This window comes from Eschrichtius robustus, chromosome 12, assembly GCF_028021215.1.
Source record: "Eschrichtius robustus isolate mEscRob2 chromosome 12, mEscRob2.pri, whole genome shotgun sequence".
Lineage (NCBI taxonomy): Eukaryota > Metazoa > Chordata > Mammalia > Artiodactyla > Eschrichtiidae > Eschrichtius > Eschrichtius robustus.
The window spans coordinates 36,514,690-36,534,665 of record NC_090835.1 but is presented as its reverse complement, the minus strand read 5'-3'; the positions used below and the strand labels follow the sequence as shown (position 1 = coordinate 36,534,665).

Here is a 19,976-nt window from a genome sequence, read left to right as displayed (position 1 = left end):
AATACTGCTACTATTTATGTCAGAGAATGTTTTGCCTGTGTTCTCTTCTAGGAGTTTTATGGTGTCATGGCTTATTTTTAAGTCTTTAAGCCATTTTGAGTTTATTGTTGTGTTTGGTGTGAGGGAGTGTTCTAACTTCATTGATTTACATGCATCCAGTGCTTGCTTCTGGTGGAGGAAAGCAAGGGGGGCTTCATGGAGGAAGCACTATCTAGGCAAAGGATGACACAGCCCAGAAGAAATGGAGAGGACTGAACAGAGCAAAACAGTCAGAACTGGGTGATGCATGTAGGGGAGCGCAATGGCATGTGCTAGTGGGAACTTGTCAGCCCTTGGCTGTATACAAGTGTGATGTGTACTGTCATGCACCATGTGCCCCCAGGTGGGCATATAAAGGGTCACAGCCCAGCTTCTCCTAGCTAGAATTCTGGGGTGGAAATGCCTGGAAGGAATGGACGCCCTCGGTCCCTCCTCCACCAACCTAATTCTGGAACAGAGATATTGGGAAAATCTCACAGGATTTCCTACCTGTGGACCCCTTCTTTAAGGCACCAGCCGCCGCCCCCCTTATACTTTGTAGCTGGCCCAGTCATCCTCCTGTTTTGTTCACAGACGGCTGGACTCTTGGGGCTTTCCTTTTCTCCTTCCCTGATCCCGTCAGCATCCCATACCCCCTGGGAGCCCCTGGCCTCTGCAGTCCTTGTCCTCCTCCCCCCACCTCAGCCACCCATCCTCCAAGTCACCACCAATGAGGATGTGACCTTCATCATCTCCATTCAGAACATTCCTCCTCTGATACCACCTTGTGCTCAGCATCCCCCCTGCCACAATTCTTCCCTCCCTGCTTCAAGCCCCCCTTTCTCCTTGCCCAGTTTGGGTCCAGTCCCAGAGCTATAACCAGGCCCTTGACACACTCCTGGAGACCCTAGCTGCTCACCCTCTGCAGCTCTACTCCACATCTTGCTTAAACCCTTCTCCAGCTTCACTAGGTTGCTCCCATCAGCATACAGGCCACTCCCTGACCCACCTTCTTAAATGAACTTCCTCGAACTCCACATCTCCCCTCAGCTCCAGCTCAACTCTCTGTTCCCTGAGCCCTTGCAAAACTTCACCAGTATTGTCCACACTTGCCGTCTCCCCTTTACCTTGCCTCACTCCTTTGGCCCTTTTTAGTTGAGCTCCCATCCCACCATTCCAGTGAAACCGTTGTGTCCAGGTGGCCAAGGCCTCGGGGCCTCCAACTTCCCCAGCTCCAGGGCCATCAGCTGTCTTCAATGCCTCCTTCCTTCCCTCCTGGGTCCTTGGGCCCTTTGCTCACCCAGGGTCTCTCCTACCCCACCAGCCTCATCTCCTCTCCGGTCCCCATTCTAGCACTATGTTGGTTTCCTCACTGCACTCATCTCCCTCTTTGTCTTCCTGAGTTGACTATAAATTCCACAAAATTAGGGACTGGGCCTCGCTCTGAAGGGTCCCAGCATTCAGCCAGCACTGGACACATAGTAGGGGGTGTGACTAAACCCTGGAATGGTACACTGGCTCGTGGTGCCACCCAATGTAGCCTTGCCTCCTCTCTTGAGATGTCATTCCTGGGTGTACATGTAGGTCCTTGAGTTTTCCAGCTCCCAAGGGCAGGACTGAGGGGACCCCTCTCCTCTCCCCGACCCCCGCTCTCTCCAGGAACCAGGCAGCTCTGGCCTCCACTGAGGCATCTTCAGAATTCCAAGACTGTCTCCGGAATGCTGGGCCTCTCTGGGGAACGCCAAGTCTGGGGCACAGGTGGGGAGGCTGTGGAGTGGCTGGGCGGAGTACGGACAGCTGCTGACCTTCTGGCTGGAGCCTAGGCGCTGTGGCAGCTGTCCCTCTTGCAAGCACCACTGCTGACACCTCCACTTCCTTGCAGCCCCCCATCTACCCAAGGTCAGTTTCACTGTTCTGGCTGTAGCTCTGGCCTGGGTGCCCCCAGTAAGCGGAGAGCCACAAGACCCCATGCCTCCATTCCCTGCCAGGGAGGGAAAGTGGGTTGCTGGAGCCGTGAGGTTCATGGGAACTGGAAATCATGCCCATCAGGATCTGTTCCATCAGACAGAGTCCTCGGCTGGGAGCCAGGTGGCTCTACTCTCCCCCAGACTCACTGGATGAACTTGACAGGCCCCTGAATCTCTCTGGGCCCCAGGGTCCTTATCTGTCAAATGGGCAAGGGGAGTAGACGATATGCCCCTCGGTCCCGGGGAGTCAACGTCGCTGGCAGGAAATCCAGGTGAGCGGGCAGATGGACTGGAGCCACAGGCCCGCTGAGCCCCCACAGTGCCCTGCTTCTTCCCAACCAGAAGCGAGAGGGAGCCATGGCAGCCATGCCAAGTGGCATCCAGGGCCTAGCCTGGTGCTGAGTGACTGCCCTCTCCAAGTATAGGACCCCTTGGCTGCCAACTGGCTGACTAAAGCCATGGCCCCCAGGAGCCTGTGAAATGCAGATTCCTGGGCCACCACAGACTCCAGGTGTGGAATTGCTGGAGACGGGGCCTGGGTAACAGCAGTTATAGAAGGGAGCCAGGTGGGTATGGAGCGTGGTAGTCTCTGATCTAACCTAACCCCTCCTGCAGAAGGTGGTGTGCAAGGGTGGTTAGAGCACAGGTTCTGGGACAGGGACAGAAACGGTCAGGACAGGAATGGACCCTAGTGAAGATTAGGGAATGAAAGCCAGACACCAGGCCTCCAGGGAGCAGGGCTTTATTTGCATTCCCTAGGACAGGGCTGGGGGAGGTAGTCAGGGAGGGCCCGTGGTCAAGGACACACCCAAGTTCACATCCTGGGGACCCTAGCCCCCTGCCCCTAACCCCGGGGCCCGGCTGGAGTTGGAAGGTGGCACAGGCAGCTCTGGGAGAAGGTCGGTGTCTACTCCACCCCCTTCATGAATTCCAGGAACTCTGTGAGAGAGGGGCAGGCATAGGTCAGAGGTCAGGGCTGGGCAGGGCATGGGCAGTGGGGATTCAGCGCACCCCTACTCACCGTCATAGTCAATGCGGCCATCGTTGTTCTTGTCACCATCCTTCATGAGCTCCTCAATGTCGTCCTCTGTGATGGTCTCACCCGTAGCCTGAAGCATGATCTTCAGCTCCTCCAGGTCGATGTAGCCGTCAGCGTTTCTGCCAGTTGGGTGAGGGGGGCCTCAGAGCCCATGGTAGGGGCAGGGAGAGGGGAAGAGGCAGCCCTGCTCAAGACCCCGGGAAGTAAGGAAGGGCCACTGGGAGATGGGGCATCTCATCCCGCATTGCACAGAACGGGAGACTGAGGCCTCGAGGTCACAAGACTGTCCCCCTCTGCCCAGCTCTGCTAGGGTCAGGGTCAGAGGTCAAGGGTCACACACTCACTTGTCAAACATGCGGAAGAGGTCAGAAAGCTCCTCCTCAGACTTTCCTTTGCTGTCATCCTTCATGCACCGAACCATCATGACCAAGAACTCATCAAAGTCCACTGTGCCGCTGCCTGAGGGGGTGGGCAGCACAGCCATTAGAGAGCAACGGTCAGAATGGCTGGCACTGCCCTTGACACTAGACCCCACTGTTCTCACTGCATCCTCATAGCAACTCTGTGAGACGAGTGTGGTCATTGTGCCCATTTTATAGATGATACGGTCAAGGCTCAGAGAGGCTAAACAGCTCCTTTAAGGGCACAGAGTAATAAGTGGCAGAGCCAGGATGCAGGTCCCCAGAGAGTTGGGGGCACTATGGGTCTGGGGCCGGGGCGGGGGGGCAAAGGGGCTCACCATCCTCATCCACCTCGTCAATCATCTCCTGCAGCTCCTCAGGTGTGGGGTTCTGCCCCAGCATCCTCATCACTTTGCCCAGCTCCTTGGTGCTGATGCAGCCATCCTCAGCGCCCAGCACGAAGATGTCAAAGGCTGCCTTGAACTCTGCGTCCAATAGGAGAGGAGGGGAGACAGAGCAGCCAGGGCTCAGCAGCCAAGAACCTGGAAGGCCAGACCCCTAGGGCCACCTGCTAACCTGCCCACTTCCCTCTGAGACCTCTGAGGTCACAGGGAGAGGGACCCCAGCCTCTGGCCTCCAGCCTGGGGTCCTCATGCTCCCCCAGCCCAGCTCTGCTGTTCCCCCACATGCATGTTGGGGTACTCACCATTTTTCTGCTCTTCTGTCAGCTGCTCTACCTAGAGAGGAAAAGAGGTCTCAGGACCCAGGCTCAGGCCTTAACTGCTGTCGAGGAAACCAACCCATTCCACAGGTGGGAAGACTGAAGCCCGGAAGACGCAGGCCATTCCCGGGTCACAGAGCAGAGGCCTCAGTTCTCCCTCCTAGTCCCCAGAATCCTGAGGTGACCCAGCTGGCCTCACTGAGACTGGTCTCAGGACCAGGGTGACAGGTGGGCACCCCCTCCAGGACTAAGGTGACCCTGAGTAACAATAGTCAGTGACCACTCAACGCCCTTTCGCCCCCACCCCCCACCGAAACCCAAGCTGGGTGGCCTGAGAGACAGCTGTCCCTCAGGTTGGAACAATAAAACCAGTGTGGGGGTGGGCAAAGCCGCCCACTGTAACCTGACCGGGGTGGCCACTGGGCTATTTTTAACAGGGGACAAAGTTAAACCTGGTGATTGTTCTGGGGACTCTGGCATGCAGGGGTGGGGCAGCGTTATCTGGCCCCCTGGCCTGCTGGTGCCTCAGGAGCCAAAATTAGTCCCTGGCCCTGCCAGGCCTTGTATGGGCACAGGGTGGAGGGCTGGTGTTCCCCCCCCCAGCTCCACGGACTCCTGCAGGATAGGCAGGGGCACCCCTATAGCCAGCCATAGCCCTTCCCTGCCCAGGAATGGGGCCACATTTCCCAGGGCTGAGGGAGGGGTTCCCTTGTGGACAGCTGTCTGTGTCAAATGTCCTTGTCTCTGTGCTGGGGGTAGGTCAGCAACACGCCCCCTCCAGAGATAGAATAGCATCTGAAGCCCTTCAGCGGCCCCAGCAGGGACTTGGGGTGACCACCCGCTAGCCCTTACCCCTGGCTAAGCCACTGAGCCCTGAGCCTGCCAGGCCGGATGGGGGCTGGGGCCCCAGTGCTCTGCTCCTTCTTCCCAGTCCCTCCCTCCCTGCCTCAAACTTCAAAGCCCCTTCTCCAGCTCAGGATTCTGGCTCTGCAGCCCCCTTCTCACAACCCCTGTCCCACCCTCCACAGCATCTTCAGCCAGTCAAGGGGACTGGAGGGGGTGGGGGATTGGGAGTGTGTGAGAAGCAGAATGTGAGGGACAGAGATGGGGGGCAGGGAAACAGCGACAGAGCCACAGAGAAGAGCCTAGGAGGAACAAAGAGACAGAAAGAGACTGGGAAAGCGACCAGAGACACCAACGCAGAGAGATGTGGCCTGGAGACAATGACACAGACTATAGTCATTTGGAGACAGGTCTAGATGTGATGCGAAAGCTTCGACATCCTCCTCCACCACCCTGCACAGCTCCCGCAGACCCTAAACTCACCCCTTCCACAACCGGGAACACCAGACCCACCGTCCCCTTGAAGGCCTGGGCTGAAAGTATGTGGGTCCTCTCCTGGGTCCCCACCACCTCCTGGGGGTGACCTTGCACCCCATCCCGAGCTGAATGAGCCCCCAGTGGGCCCACCCACCCCAGCCCTGCCAAGACCCATCCCTCACCGCAGCCTTGTAGATGTCATCCATACTGGCGGCTCACAGGGCAGGCTGCTGGGGTTGCCAGCAGCCCTGGGCTTAAATAGCCCTGCCCCATCTCATTCCCCGCCCAGCCCACCCCTGCCTTCAGTATCCTCCACTCCCTCCCCCCGGCTCTGGTGATCTCACACTGGCCTGAGTCCTGTGTCCTCTGCCCAGGGCAAGGAGCCGATGAAGGGCTACAAGGAGCAGGTCTCTTTTCCTCTGTCCCCCATTCCCCCAGGGGACTCTCTGGAAAGGTTTTAATGAGTGAAAACGTGAGCCCAGGACAGGACAGGAGCTGCAATGTAGTGGGCCTCAGGCCAGGCCCCTATAGACGTTAGCTCAACTCCTATCCAACCAGGGAGGTGGGTGAGGCTCCTGGGGGGGTGGCGACTTGCTCAAGGTCTGTCTGACTTGGTAGCTCCCGCCTTAAGTTAAACCTCTCTGGAGTAGGGGCAGCAGCATGCAAGAAGAGGCTGCGAGTGTAGGACCGTGCCAAGAGAAGCCTCGAATGCCAAGCTCAGAGTATGGTGCTATGGAACTGGTGGAGAAGGAAGGCACTGACCTACCTCAGGAGAGTGTGGTCTGGAGCCCTTCTGCCAAGGGTGCCAGAGGAGCCATGCCCAAGACCTCTCATCTCCCCAGGGAGAAAAGTACCAGCTCTAGGCTTGACTGCACTCAATCAGTCATTCAACAAATATTGATACACCAACACATGCCCCATCTGTGTAAGACTCTCCCCCTCCAGTTCCGTTACCACCTCTCTTTTCTAGACCTGGGTCTTCCCCTGAGTTAGGGCTGCTTCTCTGTGCTTCCCCTTTCCAGTACTGTAGTACTGTAGTTCCTGGGTCCAGGACCAGGCTGTTGCCCCCTCATTTTGAGCTCTGGTAGGACACCATCTGGGGGTCTTGTGCCAGATGGCCAGCACATATCCCTTCCTTCCACCTAACCCTTCACCTCCTTCACACAGAGCCTACACCAGTTCCCTGCCCTGCCTGACAGGCATTGCATGGATTAACCCACTCAATTCTCTAGAAGCCCATGTGACAGAGATCACCGAGTCTCGGAGAGGTTAAGAAATAGCCCAGAGTTATTCTGTCCTGCTCGGGCTCCAGGCACAGATCAGATCTTCCTTCTCTCTCAACCCTCTCGTGCCCTCCAGGGAATGAGCCCAAGAGCCAGGTGAGATGTGGTTACTGTCTCTTATCTGGAGAGGGAAACTGAGGCCAGACGTGGCAGTGACTTGCTTCGGGTAGCATGGAAGGTGCGGGGCCATCGCACCTCCCTTCCTGGGCACCTAGCGGCAGTGCCCAGAGCAGTCCCCGCATGGGCCCTCAGTTTCTCCCACGCTGCAAAGAGCGCGGCAGGCGGTGCCACGCAGGTACCGGTTACGCAAGAAGACCGTCCCCGGCGTCCTGCGCACGCGCGCCGCTGGCGGCTGCTGTCAATTACGCGCGAAGGGGGTAGAGCGGCGGGGGCGCGACAAGGCGGCGGGGCCAAGATGGCTGCACGGCGCGCGGCAGGGGCGGGGGGCGGCGGGGGCCTGGGGGCGGTGGGACGCTGACCCCGCCTCCTGCTGCTGCCAGTCTGCGCCGGGCGGCGACAGTGACCGAGCCCGGAACATGGCGGCGGCGGCGCGCAGCTTTGGTCCTGAGCGGGAGGCCGAGCCGGCCAAGGAGGCGCGCGTCGTGGGTTCTGAGCTCGTGGACACGTATACGGTGTGCTGGGGGCTCGGGCGCCCGAACTGGAGGTGGCGGCTGGAACCCGGAGTCTGAGTCGGGGGTGTTGGGGAGGCCGTCTGAGCCCCGCAACTGGGGAGCTGGGGGTAGGCGGGCTGCGATTTTGAGGAGGGGGCCTGGGATGGCGGAATCTGGGGAAGGGGCCTGGGCCGCGCAGCTCCGGAAAGAGGGTCTTGGGGTGGGGCCCAGGGAGGGGGCTTGGGAAGGGTACGCGTTTAGAAAAGGAGGCTAGGGTTGAGGAGAATCAGGGGATAAAGGGGGTCTGCGGAAGAGGGGAGTCAGGTTGAGGCGGAGGCCCCTCTAGGTCCTCTAGGCCTGGAGGGGCGCAGGCCTGGGAGGACGTGACACGGTGTCCCGGAGAAGAGGGATTAAGGAGTGGGGGCTTTTATGGATGGAATCAGGGGAAAGGGTCAGGGCGGTGCAGGCCGTGAAGAAGGAGAAGGGGCGGGGCCTTGATTTGGGGGGGTCTAGGGGTTGCAGTAGAGATTTGCTCAAAAAGTGAAGGAGGGATCTGGGGCCTTCGCGCTGAGGCAGAGACAAGAATGGGGGAGGGGTGGGGCGCAGACCCCGGGAACTGAGGGGGTGGCTCAGGGCTGAAAGGCCGAGACCCAGGAGCCTTAGGGCTCTTCGTGGCTTTAGAGTGTGCCGGTGAGTTGGGGCAGCATACCGCCCACGCACGCTTCAAGGCTGTGGGGGAGATGGAGGACAGAAAAGGGGGGCAGTTGCGGACTGTGATGGAGGTGGAGGCCTTCCTGGGTCTGGATGGGGTTGGGCACCAGGCCTGTGGGCCTCGGAGGCTGCCTAGCAGGGACTGGCCCCAAGGTGGGGGCATCCTGAGCACCTCCCAGCCTCCTGTCCTTTGTTCTCGGAGGGTGGGGGGTGGGTGGGGGCTTTGGCCCTGCCTTCACCCCACCCCCTTGGCCCTCATCCTAACCCTCCTCCTGAGGGTCATTTTTCTGGTTCTTTCTCCTTTCCTGGGCGGGAAGAGGGGGAGGGAAGCTGCCAAGCTGTGGAGAGGGGCTGGGGGCGGATCCTGGAGCAACAGGCCGGCCCTGGAGAAATGGCTGCTCCTCCCGGGAGGTTTCAGCAGAGTTGATTATTTTCTCCTCCCCCTTCCCTGCATCCTGCAGAGAGGGGCGGGACCCTAGGACCAGGGGGCCTCATTCAGGTGAGGGTTGAGGTCTCTGAGCTGTTGGCTGGCTGGCCGTCACGCGTGCACCGCATGCAGCTGGAGGGTTAGCTCCAAAAAGCCTCCTCATTGCACAGGGCTGAGTCCCTCCTCTGAATGGGTGTGGGGGGAGGTGGTGATCCAGGCGGACTGGATGGTACCATTTCGTGTCCTTTTGTCCAGGTATGCTGATTTGAGTATTATTAACACACCTACCTTTGGTTGAACGCTTGCTACATGTCAGGCCCTTTACAAAGCATTTTGTGTGCATTACCTTTGATTCTTGAACCTAGCAGATTTTAAGATGGAGGAACTGAGACTCAGACAACTTAAGGCTCCCAGTCACTTATATAAGTGACATACATAAACCATAGCCAGGAAATGGCAGAACCAGACTTTGAACACAGGTCTTCCTTGACTCCACGGCTTGTTCCCTTCTGATAGGGCTTAATTGTCCATCACTGCTTCCCCCCACCCCCCATCAGCTTCTTAGTGCCTTGACTCCTGGCTCAGCAGCAGAAATCACAGCCCTGAAGCAGCTGAAAGCGTTGGAAAAGGACTTGATTCTAGGATACAGTCAGGGCACCTGGGAAAGAATTACAGCAGAAAAGCTGGTCCTGCCAAACCTGACCCTGTTTTGCCTCTCTTAGAAGGAATGGCCTTCCTTTCCTGCAGCTCAGGTTGGGTTGGGCTTTGAGTTACATGAGGCTGGAGTTAAAAAACTAAAGAGATGGCTTGATATGATAGCCACCTTTTCTGTTTCTCACTGTTGGATAGAGCTCAGACTTATCCCATGTGCCTGCCAGATCCAGTGCTAGGGCCATGGAAGAGAGGGGGCCTTGCTGCTCGTAAGGGTCAGGTGCAGAAGCTGGTGGGCAAGAGCAGCTTAACTTTGGCCTGGGGGTTGGGGGGGTCTGGGTGTGCTACAGCTATCGCTGAGGGTAGGGTGGCACTTTCCTTACTGCCGGCTGGGCAAGGGCTATTGGTTTTTCCTTTTAGGTTTACATCATCCAGGTCACTGATGGCAGCCATGAGTGGACAGTCAAGCACCGCTACAGCGATTTCCATGACCTACATGAAAAGGTAACCCTTGAGAGCTGGGGTCCTGTGTCTCAGGGCTTGGGGGCTTTTAGGCCAAGCTCCCATTGTGCCTGTTTTAGGGCAAAACAGGCTCTGTGCCAGTTACATTAATAAACTGGTTTATTAATGTAACTGGCAAAAAAACTGGTGGATCCTGGGAGTTCAGCCCTTGCATAAGACAGTGTGCAAGGAGCATATTTGAACTTTAGTTTTAAGATTGTCAGTTGTAGCTTGGATGTGAGATGCCGGGACAGTTTCCCGGGGAGGGAACAGGCTTGAACTTGTTCCATCTGACTATACCTATTCCAGAACCTATGCTTTAATATCTGACTGTGATTCCATTTCTTTCTTTGCATTTGGAGAGAGCTGCCTTTCTCTGGGTCATTTGCAGCACAAGTATTTTGTTCTGGTTTGGAGAAGATGGTGGTTTTAGGGGCCTTGAGGTATTATTTTCCTGAATGTCTCCAAAGCCTCGGGATGGAACTCCTCATCTGGAATTGTATTGGTATTTCTAGTGCTAATTAAACTTGAGGCCAAATCCCAGGTGCAGCAGTTTGATCATTAATTCTGGTACTGCTGCCAGGAGGGGCTGTGGAAGTCATGACAAGCACCTGCCCTCAGGCTGGTTGCCTTGGCCTTGCACAGTTACGGAACCTCTTGGTCTGTGGTTGACATTATGTTTGCTTACAGCTCGTTGCAGAGAGGAAGATCGATAAAAGTTTGCTTCCGCCCAAAAAGATAATTGGGAAAAACTCCAGGAGCTTGGTGGAAAAGAGGGAGAAGGATCTGGAGGTCTACCTCCAGACACTCCTGGCCACCTTCCCTGACGTGGCCCCCAGAGTGCTGGCCCACTTCTTGCATTTTCACTTCTACGTAAGTTCCTCTTGGGTTTTCTCCTTTGCCTACAAGCCCACAGCCACCAAAACTCCAGGCAGCAAACCCTTGTAGACCTCAGCTTGGAGGAGAGGTGGGCTGGAGCTGGAGCCTGAGGTTAGAAGATGGAGGAGCATTCTGGTCGGGTTGGGGTACGGACAGAAGCATGTTCATCAATGGATTTGCCTTAATTAGACTATTGGCTGTGGCCACGGAGCGGTTTTCCTCCACCACAAGGCGTTCTGTTTAGCACAAATGGCCTATGGGTTTTTGAGCTACGTTTCCATCCAAATGGATGGGGTTAGATTAGAAACAGCTGACACTTGGCATCGACTGTTGTTGAGTTGTTGGTTCCCAGCTCAAAACTCATTAAGGGATCAGTCTGTGTTGGCAGAATGTTGCCATCTTAGGGCATCGTCAGAGTCCAGGGTGCCGAGTGAGAGTATGGCTTCCTCCAGTGGGACTGTATGTCTTAGAGCAGCTCTGCATCCCCTTCTGGATGGAGGAACAACTGTCACGGGCTGCTGGTGACAGGATGAGTTGTCAAAATTCAAGGAGGGAAGTTTGGTGCAGTATGAAACCAAAACGTTAAAAAGCCAGCAATTTCATTTCTGAGAATTTATTCTAAGGGAAAAAACTGGGCGACTGAGAAAAGGATATGGGTACAAAGGTAGTCATTCCAGGATTATAACGAGATACTGAAGACAGTTAAAAGCCCAACAGAAGGCTACTTAAAAAAAAAAAAAAAAAATTAAAGGGTACAACCATGTAATTGGATATTATGCTGCTAGAAAAATGACGGTGTAGCTGTGGATTTGTAGGAAAACAAATATATTACTGTATGAAAAGAGGCCAGAAAATGGTATTAGGGTATGGTCCCATTTTTATTAAAAAAAATAAAAGCTTGTATGAATATATTTGTCTAGGAAAATTCTAGAAGGTTATACATCAAAATACTAGGAGTCTTTGGGTGATAGATTTTTGGATAATTTACATTTAATTGTTTTCTCTTTGTGTGATGAAGATAAGGGGGAAAAACTCCCTTTTCAGCCTTGCCTTTTAGGAAGGGACCTGTGGATTGTGGTCTTAAAGGCCCAAACTTATTTAAACAATAACTGTCTTGAGGTATTTTCAGAGTAAGACAGCTGAACCTTTCTTGAAGTGTTAGATAGAGCCTGGGAATTTGGTGATAGCACTAGCAATGGGCCTCTCGGCTTGGAGGGGCCATGTGGAAAAAAGGGTGGCATTTATAGATGGGAGATATATATGTATATATATCTTTGGATTTTGTTTGGCATATACCAGAAATGTATGTGGTTAGCAGTAGTTTCCTGTTGTAGACTTTTTTTTTTGCGTTTTCTTTCCTTATGTGAAAAGCAATGTCCATTCCTTATGCGAGTCTTTCAAATAAACTCAACTGGTTAGTATTTTAAGAAATGCTGTACTTTAAGAAAGCTTTGTTTGGCTATTTAGGTTTAAAACTTGATAAGCAGCCCTTTGAAAGTATAATTCATTGCTTAAGACCTGGGCCTTTCGCAGTGGTTGAGAATCTGCCTGCCAATGCAGGGGACACGGGTTCGAGCCCTGGTCTGGGAAGATCCCACATGCCGCGGAGCAGCTGGGCCCGTGAGCCACAATTACTGAGCTTGCGCGTCTGTAGCCTGTGCTCCGAAACAAGAGAGGCCGCGATGGTGAGAGGCCTGCGCACCGCGATGAAGAGTGGCCCCCGCTTGCCACAACTCGAGAAAGCCCTCACACAGAAACGAAGACACAACACAGCCATAAATAAATAAATAAATAAAATTTAAAAAAAAAAGAAAAAAGACCTGGGCCTTTGAGGAGGTCTCCTGGATACCTCTGAGCATGGAAAGGCCTGGACTGCTCTTTTGAGATAGGTTTGCCTGAGATAGGCCTGGGACCTGCCCCACATCTGTGGTTCTGGTTTGAGGCATGCTCTACTGCTTGGAGCAGTTTGAACATGTTTGAAATAACTGTTATCGAAAGGGCCACGTGGTTATATAAATCCAAGGTTGTAAAAAGTGATTGACCCATCATTAAACTGAATCAAGGTTTCTCAGCTGTGGCACTGTTGACATTTTGGGCTGGACGATTGTTGTGGCAGCTCCTCTGTGCATTGTTGAGCAGCATCTCTGGCCTCTGCCCACTAGATGCCAGTAGCGTCCCTTCCCCCCACCCACCAAGTTGTAACAACCAAAAATGTCTCCACTCATTGGCAAATACTGCCTGAGGGGCAAATTGCACCTGATTGAGAATCACTAGATCTTCAAATGACTTTGAACAAACAGGGTCCAAAAGATTTGTCAGCCTTTTTTATAGGCTGGAAGCCCTTAGGGAGTGTTTCTGATAACCTTTGCCCCATCAGTGTCCTCTCTGAAATTGTTCCCAATGTGCTCCACCTCTTGTGGGGCTGACAGTGGACAGGGTGGACCCAGGGAACCCTGTTTGGCTGAGGTGTGGATTTAAAAATTTGAGATATAATTCACATACCATAAAATTCACTCTTTTTTTTTAAAAATTATTTATTTATTTTTGGCTGTGCTGGGTCTTCGTTGCTGCCCGCAGGCTTTCTCTAGTTGCAGCTAGCGGAGGCTACTCTTCGTTGCGGTGCGCGGGCTTCTTATTGCAGTGGCTTCTCTTGTTGCGGAGCACGGGCTCTAGGTGCACGGGCTTCAGTAGTCGTGGCTCGCGGGCTCTAGAGCGCAGGCTCAGTAGTTGTGGTGCATGGGCTTAGTTGCTCCACAGCATGTGGGATCTTCCCGGACCAGGGCTCGAACCCATGTCCCTTGCATTGGCAGGCAGATTCTTAACCACTGTGCCATCAGGGAAGTCCCTAAAATTCACTCTTGTAAAGTGTTCAAGTCCCTGGTTCTTAGTATATTAACAAAGTTGTGCATCTGTCACTACTATCTAATTGCAGAACATTCATCACCCCAAAAAGAAACCATGTACCCATCAGCTATCACTAACGTACTTTCGTAATGTATGGATTTGCATATTTTGGACGTTTCATATAAATGGAATCATACAATATGTGACTTTGTGACTGGCTTCTTTCACTTAGCATAGTGTTCTCAAGGTCCATTCATATTGTAGCATAAATCAGTACATCAGTCCTTTTATGGCTGAGTAATATTCTGTTGCTTGGAGACACCACATTTTGTCCATTTATCAGTTAATGGACATTTAGCTGGTTTCCACTTTTTAGCTTTTGTGAATAAGGCTGCTATGAACATTCATGTATGCTTTTGTATAGACCTATATTTTTATTTTTCTTGGGTATATACTAAGAGTAGAATTGTTGGGTTATATGGTAACTGTTTAACTGTTTGAGGAACTGCCAAATTTTCTTCTGTAGCGGCTGCACCATTTTACATTTCCACCAGCAATGTGTAGGTTCTTATGTCCCCACACCCTTGCCAACACTTGTTACTGTCCACTTTTTTGGTAGCCATCCTCATGGGTGTAAAGTATCTCATGGTAGTTTTGATTTGCATTTGGCTAATAACTAATAATATTGAGCTTCTTTTCATATGCTTATTGGTTATTTGCATATCTCCTTTGGAGAAATGTATTTAAAGTCTTTGCACTTCAAAAAATTAGGTTATTTTTGTTGTTAAGTTGTAGGAGTTCTTTACATATTCTGGATATTAGACCCCTATCAGAAATATGATATGCAAATATTTCCTCTCATTGTGTGGTTTGTCTTCATTTTCCTGATAGTATTCTTTGAAACACAAAAGTTTTAGATTTTGATGAAGTTTATCCGTTTTTCCCCTCTGGTCGCTTGTGTTTTTGGTATCAAATCTAAGAAACCATTGCCTAATCCAGGGTCACAGAGAGTTACAACTGTGTTTTTCTTCTAAGAGTTTTATAGTTTTAGCTCTTGTATTTAGATCTTTTAACCATTTTGAGTGAATTTTTGTACATGCTGTGAGGTTGGGGTGTGGTGTGAGGTTGGTAGTGTGAATTTTAAGGTCAAGGAAGGAAAGCACCACTTCTCTCCCCAGCCAACTGAGATGGGGTGTCCAGAGGCCAGTGCAGACCTGTGTTGCAGTGAGAGGGCACACCTCAGCCCTGGCCTACTGCTGGGCTCTCTCCCTCCAGATAACTCTGCCCTAGTGTTCCTGCACCCTCAGGGACAGACCTCATCCCAGAACCCCTAGAGCAGAGGGCTTCAGATTCAGTAAAGTGGAATCCCACGGAGAATTTCAGCACACACCGCTTTGGGGCAGGATGTCTGACAGGCAGGCAGAGTTGAGTTTGTCTCCCAGCCCTGCTGCTTCCTGACAGTTTATTCCAAGGCAGTCTTTTTAACCCCTGTGTCCCAGTTCCTCTTGTGAGCTGGGGAGTGATGATCCCGGGCTCTTGAGGATTGCAGGAGACCGTGCGGTGAAGGTGAAGGACCGAGAAGAGCGATGGGCCCGTGGCAGGGGCTCACTGGGTCCCAGCCAGTGCCAGCTCTCCTCGTTAGGAAAGGCACTCACTTCTTGTCACCGGTGGTATTTGTATCATTTTTTTACTTTAAAACCAGTTGGCTAGAACAAAGCCACTTTTTGAAATTTGAAATCAGGAGATAGGATAGAACTGTTACCATCTTAAAGGCAGCCTTTGGTGATTTGTTATAGTTGCAAAATACAGAGGCTGTAAGTGATAGCAGATATCTTTGCAACTTAGTTACAGTCTTGGAACTCTCCTCAGCCAAAGCTTAGGCTTGAATCTATCCATCCGGAATTTTTACGCACCTAATGTACCTGACTTCTGCTAGCGTGCCTCACAGGCGTGAAATAAATTATACAAGGACTCCCAGCCCTTAGTGTGTGTGTGTTAACCACACAGCGATGTGTAATTGAGTCCCCTGTTAATGTCCCACTGACACGCACTCTGTGCTCGAGCCTGTGTCAGGCAGGAGTGTCGGGCTGGCCTGGGGTTATTCATTGAGTAGGGTCTGCGCTCCCGGGGGCAGTGGGTCGTGGGGTTCCGCATGCACAGACATGCTCAGTCAGAGCAGTAGTCGCCAAGCACCAGCCTAATAGTCCATGGTGCGTTTGTGTGCAGCTCACACCGCTGCCCAAGGCTGCAAACCAGCATGTGACCTGGCAGGTGGCTGATTGATTGGTCTGTAACACGTTTGGAGGTGGGTATTTTAGTTTTTAAACATAGCTAATTTTTTTTAATTGAAAAAAATTTTGAAGTATAAAGAATGTCTGGTTTTTTTTTTGTTTTTTTTTTTAATGCATTTCAGTTCAGACATTTGTGGGACCCTGAAGCACTTCAAGTCCCTTCAGCAGGATTGGGTGGGGTGTGGGTGGGGTTACCTGTTCCCACAGGTGACCTCTGAGCAGAATCTACAGGAGCTTAGACTGGGGCCCACTGTCCCCCCTACCCCATTTCCTCCTGGCAAGGGGCTGCTCACCTTTGCACACAAGGCCACAGTTCAGTCAGAGCACCCTGAGGAAGCAGAAGAGACCTGTGCTCTAGATTTGCGGGCTGAGGCATTTCTTTGTTCCTCTTTGATTCAGGGTCTCCCAAGGTGAAGAAGATCAGCCTGGGAAACTAAGTAGATCGTGTTGCCACAGGGCACACTTCCTGTGGCCCAAGAGCAGGGAAGGAAATTGTTACATAGTCTGCTTTTTAGATTGTTCAGAAGTGGAAACATGCTCTTTGCTTAGCATGAGCCCTTGGCTCTCACTGTCTCTCGGCTTTCTGTGTCGTCTGGAGATTCCAGCCCTATCTCCTTAGCAGGGCTGGTGTTGACGGCAGCTGCCCGGAGAAGTGTAACTTTGAGGGTGAGGGTTGTTGGGCACTAAGGGTGGACAGGGAACCCTTTTCCCACGGGAGACCTTCTAGGAGCCCAGTGTCAATAAGGGGCTGGCGAGGCTGGGCAGCTGCTCTTGGGCATTGGAGGTGGGTGAGGATCAGGCCTCTGGGAGCCACTCAGGAATCTGTATCTTTTAAGGCTGTCCAGGCGTTCTGACTACAGGCAGGATGGGGCAGTGCTGATCTGAAGACAGGGCTTGGTTCTCAAAGGTGTAGGTAGAGAAATGAGCCTTTGGGTCGTTCCTAGGTCTTACTGATCTTCGGTTCTTCACAGCAGCCAAGGAAAACGTAACTGAGTTGTTGTGAGAGAGTGAAGTTGAACTTCGGAGTGAACTGATGCCCTCTCCTCTCACTGGCTGGAGCCTCTCCTGCTCAGAGCCTGCTCTGCCCCTCTGGTGGCCCTTTTACATTTGACCCTGTGTCTTGCCAGACTCTGAGCCCCTTAATGCTGGAGCTGTGTTTGCTCATTTTTCTCCCTTTGGCTTTTTGTTCATGTGTGAGAATAAGGGGAAGTTATTCTCATATTATATATAAACTGAATTTCAAGCAGATGAAATAAACATTTTATTTTTAACAAATACCTTAAAATACTAAAAGGAGAAATTAGGGGAATGTTTTATAGTCTTGAGGTGGGGGAAGAGGTCCCAGAAATGACAAAGGAAAAGAATCACAGGTTTAAAAACATGAACTTGACAAACCTCTCTCTGTTGGGAGAAACAGGGTGAGTGTAGGTAAAAGGCATACACAGACAGGAAGAAGGTATTTGCAGCACATAAACAACCTGTAAAGTATCCTCTATGTATAAAAGGTAAGGAAGAGATGAGCAACTGAGAGAAAAACAGGAAAAGGACACCGTGTCTCCTGCAACGTGGTACCTTTTGAGTCTGGTAAACACGTGAATTGCTTGTCCTGGTGGCAGAGGTGTTCCTGTGAGTTACAAAGGCGATTTTGCAGCCTCCATCTGGACCTGTTTATGAAAGTCCGTTTGGCTGCCATCTGTCAATTAGTTACAGTTCTTACCTGCAGGATGTGGGGCTGCGGGCCCCAGGGCCCTGCCAACCCCACGGCTACACCACTGAAATGCTGAGGCAATTGGTTGTGAACAGAGAGGATTCAAGACCAAGTTCTTGGGAGTGGGGCTTTGCTAGTTTCTAGCCATGTAAAATTGAGAACTACAGCACCTGTCCATCTCAGTTTGCTTACCTGTGAAACAGGATTCAAAATAAGGGCCTCCTGGCCTAGGGCGTTGGGAGGACTGAGCAAGCCACTGGGTGGGGAGTGCTCAGGCCATCGCCCGGTGTGAATTAGCACCCCAGCATGTTAGCTGTTTACTATGACTGAAGGCTTGTCCTTGTCGTGTCTCCTTTATCCCATCACTCTAAAAGGAAATCCTTTCCTGCCTCTTTCTCATGACCCTGGGCTGAGTGGTGCTGTTGCAGGGCTTGAAGGGATGGGCACAGGAAGAGAGCGGGTGATTGCTCTTTCCTAAGATACCTGTGGGACATGAATGTCAATAGAAATGGTCGCTCTCAGGCAGGGTTAGCTCTGGGAGGCCCTTTTTCCCAGCAGGGTGATGGGAGCCCCTCTTTGAGAAGAAACAGGACTGTCTCTCTACCATGCCTCTCCTAGGAATGTCCCAGGGCCAGTCTGGGGAGCTGCTGGTTTCCCAGCCAGCTCTTGACATGGCCAAGCTTTGCAGCCTCCCGGGCCTGGTGTTCTCAGCCAGTGCCTGAGCGGCCTTGGAGTTGCAGTGTTAGTCTATTCGGTTCTCCTTTGGAGGAGACATTTCAAATGTCCCTTTAGCTGGAAATATTGTTTACCTTTCTGAGCTCCTTGATTCATTTTAGTTTATTCTCTCCATTTTGTTTTACTTTCTGGAGAGCTAGCATTGCAACAGCAGAGGGGGTAGATAGCAGGGAATGTGCAACTCCCAGTGACTGGGAGCAGGTGGATTTCCTGACTGTGGGTTTTGTTTTCTCTGCAGGAGATTAATGGCATCACTGCAGCACTGGCTGAGGAGCTCTTTGAAAAAGGTATATGGCCAGGGGTCCTTGAAAAACTGGGTGCAACTTGCCCAGCCCTGTTAGGCAGCCAGGGGCCCTGGGTGGCACAGTTGCTCTGTGCCAAGTGAGTCCTAACCAGGGCCCACCTCCCTGGGGTTGCCCACATCCCTGGACCTGGTCCACAGCCAGGCCTGCCCACCTACCTGTTCTGCAGGTCTGAGGAGCTGCATTCTTCACCTTAGGACCCCCGGGTCCTTGTGTCAGGGGCTAATCTCAGGCTCAGGAGCTATTCCAGGGCCTTATGGTGGAGTTCTGGAAGGTGGGTGGCATGCTGCCCTTTGCACTGGGTCTGTCCTTACCTAAAAAAAGATTCCGATGGCAAACAGAAGCTGACTTAGGGTCGCGGCCCTGCCAGAGAGCACAGTAACGGTAGCTAAGATGTAAAGAGTGCTTGTGGTCTAGCCTTGTGTTTGTATCTTACTGCCTCCCCCCAGGGGGGCCAGAGAAGGACATTGAGGATAAGAGGCCCAGTTACCTGCCTGAAAGCAGGTAGCATGGTTGGAAGGAGCAAAACGAGGACCAAATGCCAGTCTGTCTGGCTTGGCTCAGAACCCCCTCCTGCTCTCAGGCCCTGTACTGTGCTGGCACCTTAGGCCTCACTTAACCTTAAGACGTCTGCATCTTGGAGGTGGCAGCGTGGGCCCGATGCCCACAATGCTGCCTGCATCAGCTTTCTCCTGGCCCAGTGCCTCAGATTTTAACTCATCCTCACCTCAGGGAGGTTCCCCAGCTGCAAATTTCTGTGGCCCTTCCCTCCTTTGTAATCACATGTCCTGGGTCTCCCCTGCGTGCAGTCAGCTCAGGAGGGGGGCCGCTCCTGCATTCTCAGGACCATGGCTTCCTCCTGACTCGGTGCATCTAATGGGTGCTGACCAAGTGCTTGTCCACTGTTGGCCAGGTGTGCCGGTGCCCTGGCCGCACAATGGGGATGGGGCTGGGGCTCAGTGCTCACCCCACGGGCTATGGCTGTTGCAGGAGAACAGCTCCTGGGGGCCGGCGAGGTCTTTGCCATCAGGCCCCTGCAGCTGTACGCGGTCACCGAGCAGCTGCAGCAGGGAAAGCCCACGTGCGCCAGCGGGGATGCCAAGACTGACCTGGGGCACATCCTGGACTTCACCTGTCGCCTTAAGTACCTTAAGGTAAAGATGGGGCAGCTTGGTCGGGGAGAGCTACTCATTCGTGGGCACGCACCTCCTAGCCTGGGGGGGGGGGGGGGGGGGGGGGTGTGTGTGTGTGTGTGTGTGTGTGTGTGTGTGTGTGTGTGTGTGTGTGTGTGTGTGTGTGTGTGTGTGTGTGTGTGTGTGTGTGTGTGTGTGTGTGTGTGTGTGTGTGTGTGTGTGTGTGTGTGTGTGTGTGTGTGTGTGTGTGTGTGTGTGTGTGTGTGTGTGTGTGTGTGTGTGTGGACTCCGTGGGCCCTGAGGGAAGGAAGGCTGCATTTGGTGATCTTGGCACTGTGCTTTCGGCTGTGAGCACCAGGGGGCAGTCGTGAACCAATGGCCCCTCGCTTTAAACCTTGGCTTTAGCCTGCTTTGTTGACCGTGGAAGTGGTGAG

General features: G+C 52.8%; 2 protein-coding genes across 14 annotated transcripts in view; one reads left to right on the top strand and one right to left on the bottom strand.

The window, feature by feature from the left end:
- Window positions 1-2,718: 2,718 nt before the first annotated feature.
- Window positions 2,719-7,001, bottom strand: TNNC1 (troponin C1, slow skeletal and cardiac type). Of its 2 annotated transcripts, none has more exons than XM_068557920.1 (6): window positions 6,945-7,001; window positions 4,132-4,162; window positions 3,764-3,910; window positions 3,369-3,483; window positions 3,007-3,143; window positions 2,719-2,924 (listed from the first exon to the last, which is right to left on the bottom strand). In XM_068557920.1, the coding sequence occupies exons 3-6, from the start codon at window positions 3,831-3,833 to the stop codon at window positions 2,893-2,895; spliced, it is 354 nt and encodes a 117-aa protein (XP_068414021.1). In that variant the 5' UTR covers window positions 3,834-3,910; window positions 4,132-4,162; window positions 6,945-7,001; the 3' UTR covers window positions 2,719-2,892. The 2 variants fall into 2 exon arrangements, with proteins under 2 accessions (XP_068414021.1, XP_068414020.1); XM_068557919.1 differs by lacking the exon at window positions 6,945-7,001 and adding an exon at window positions 5,649-5,694.
- A 166-nt stretch (window positions 7,002-7,167) lies between these two features.
- LOC137774236 (nischarin) overlaps window positions 7,168-19,976 on the top strand; it is a 71,696-nt gene continuing 58,887 nt past the window's right edge. For 11 of the 12 annotated variants that reach the window (XR_011075796.1, XR_011075798.1, XR_011075797.1 and 8 more), the window contains exons 1-5: window positions 7,168-7,381; window positions 9,570-9,653; window positions 10,341-10,523; window positions 18,346-18,394; window positions 19,400-19,563. Coding sequence is in view for 9 of the 12 variants with exons in the window: in XM_068559457.1 (XP_068415558.1) it covers window positions 7,286-7,381; window positions 9,570-9,653; window positions 10,341-10,523; window positions 18,346-18,394; window positions 19,400-19,563 (576 nt within the window). In the remaining 3 variants the exon portion in view is untranslated. The remainder of the gene's footprint in view (window positions 7,382-9,569; window positions 9,654-10,340; window positions 10,524-18,345; window positions 18,395-19,399; window positions 19,564-19,976) is intronic. The other variant, XM_068559466.1, reaches the window with a different exon arrangement.

Coding starts and splice junctions, on each gene's coding strand:
- TNNC1 (XM_068557919.1), bottom strand. CDS start 5,672: ATGGATGACATCTACAAGGCTGCG. Junction 4,163..5,648: donor ATGACATCTACAAGGCTGCG/GTGAGGGATGGG, acceptor TTTCCTCTCTAG/GTAGAGCAGCTGACAGAAGA. Junction 3,911..4,131: donor GACAGAAGAGCAGAAAAATG/GTGAGTACCCCA, acceptor TATTGGACGCAG/AGTTCAAGGCAGCCTTTGAC.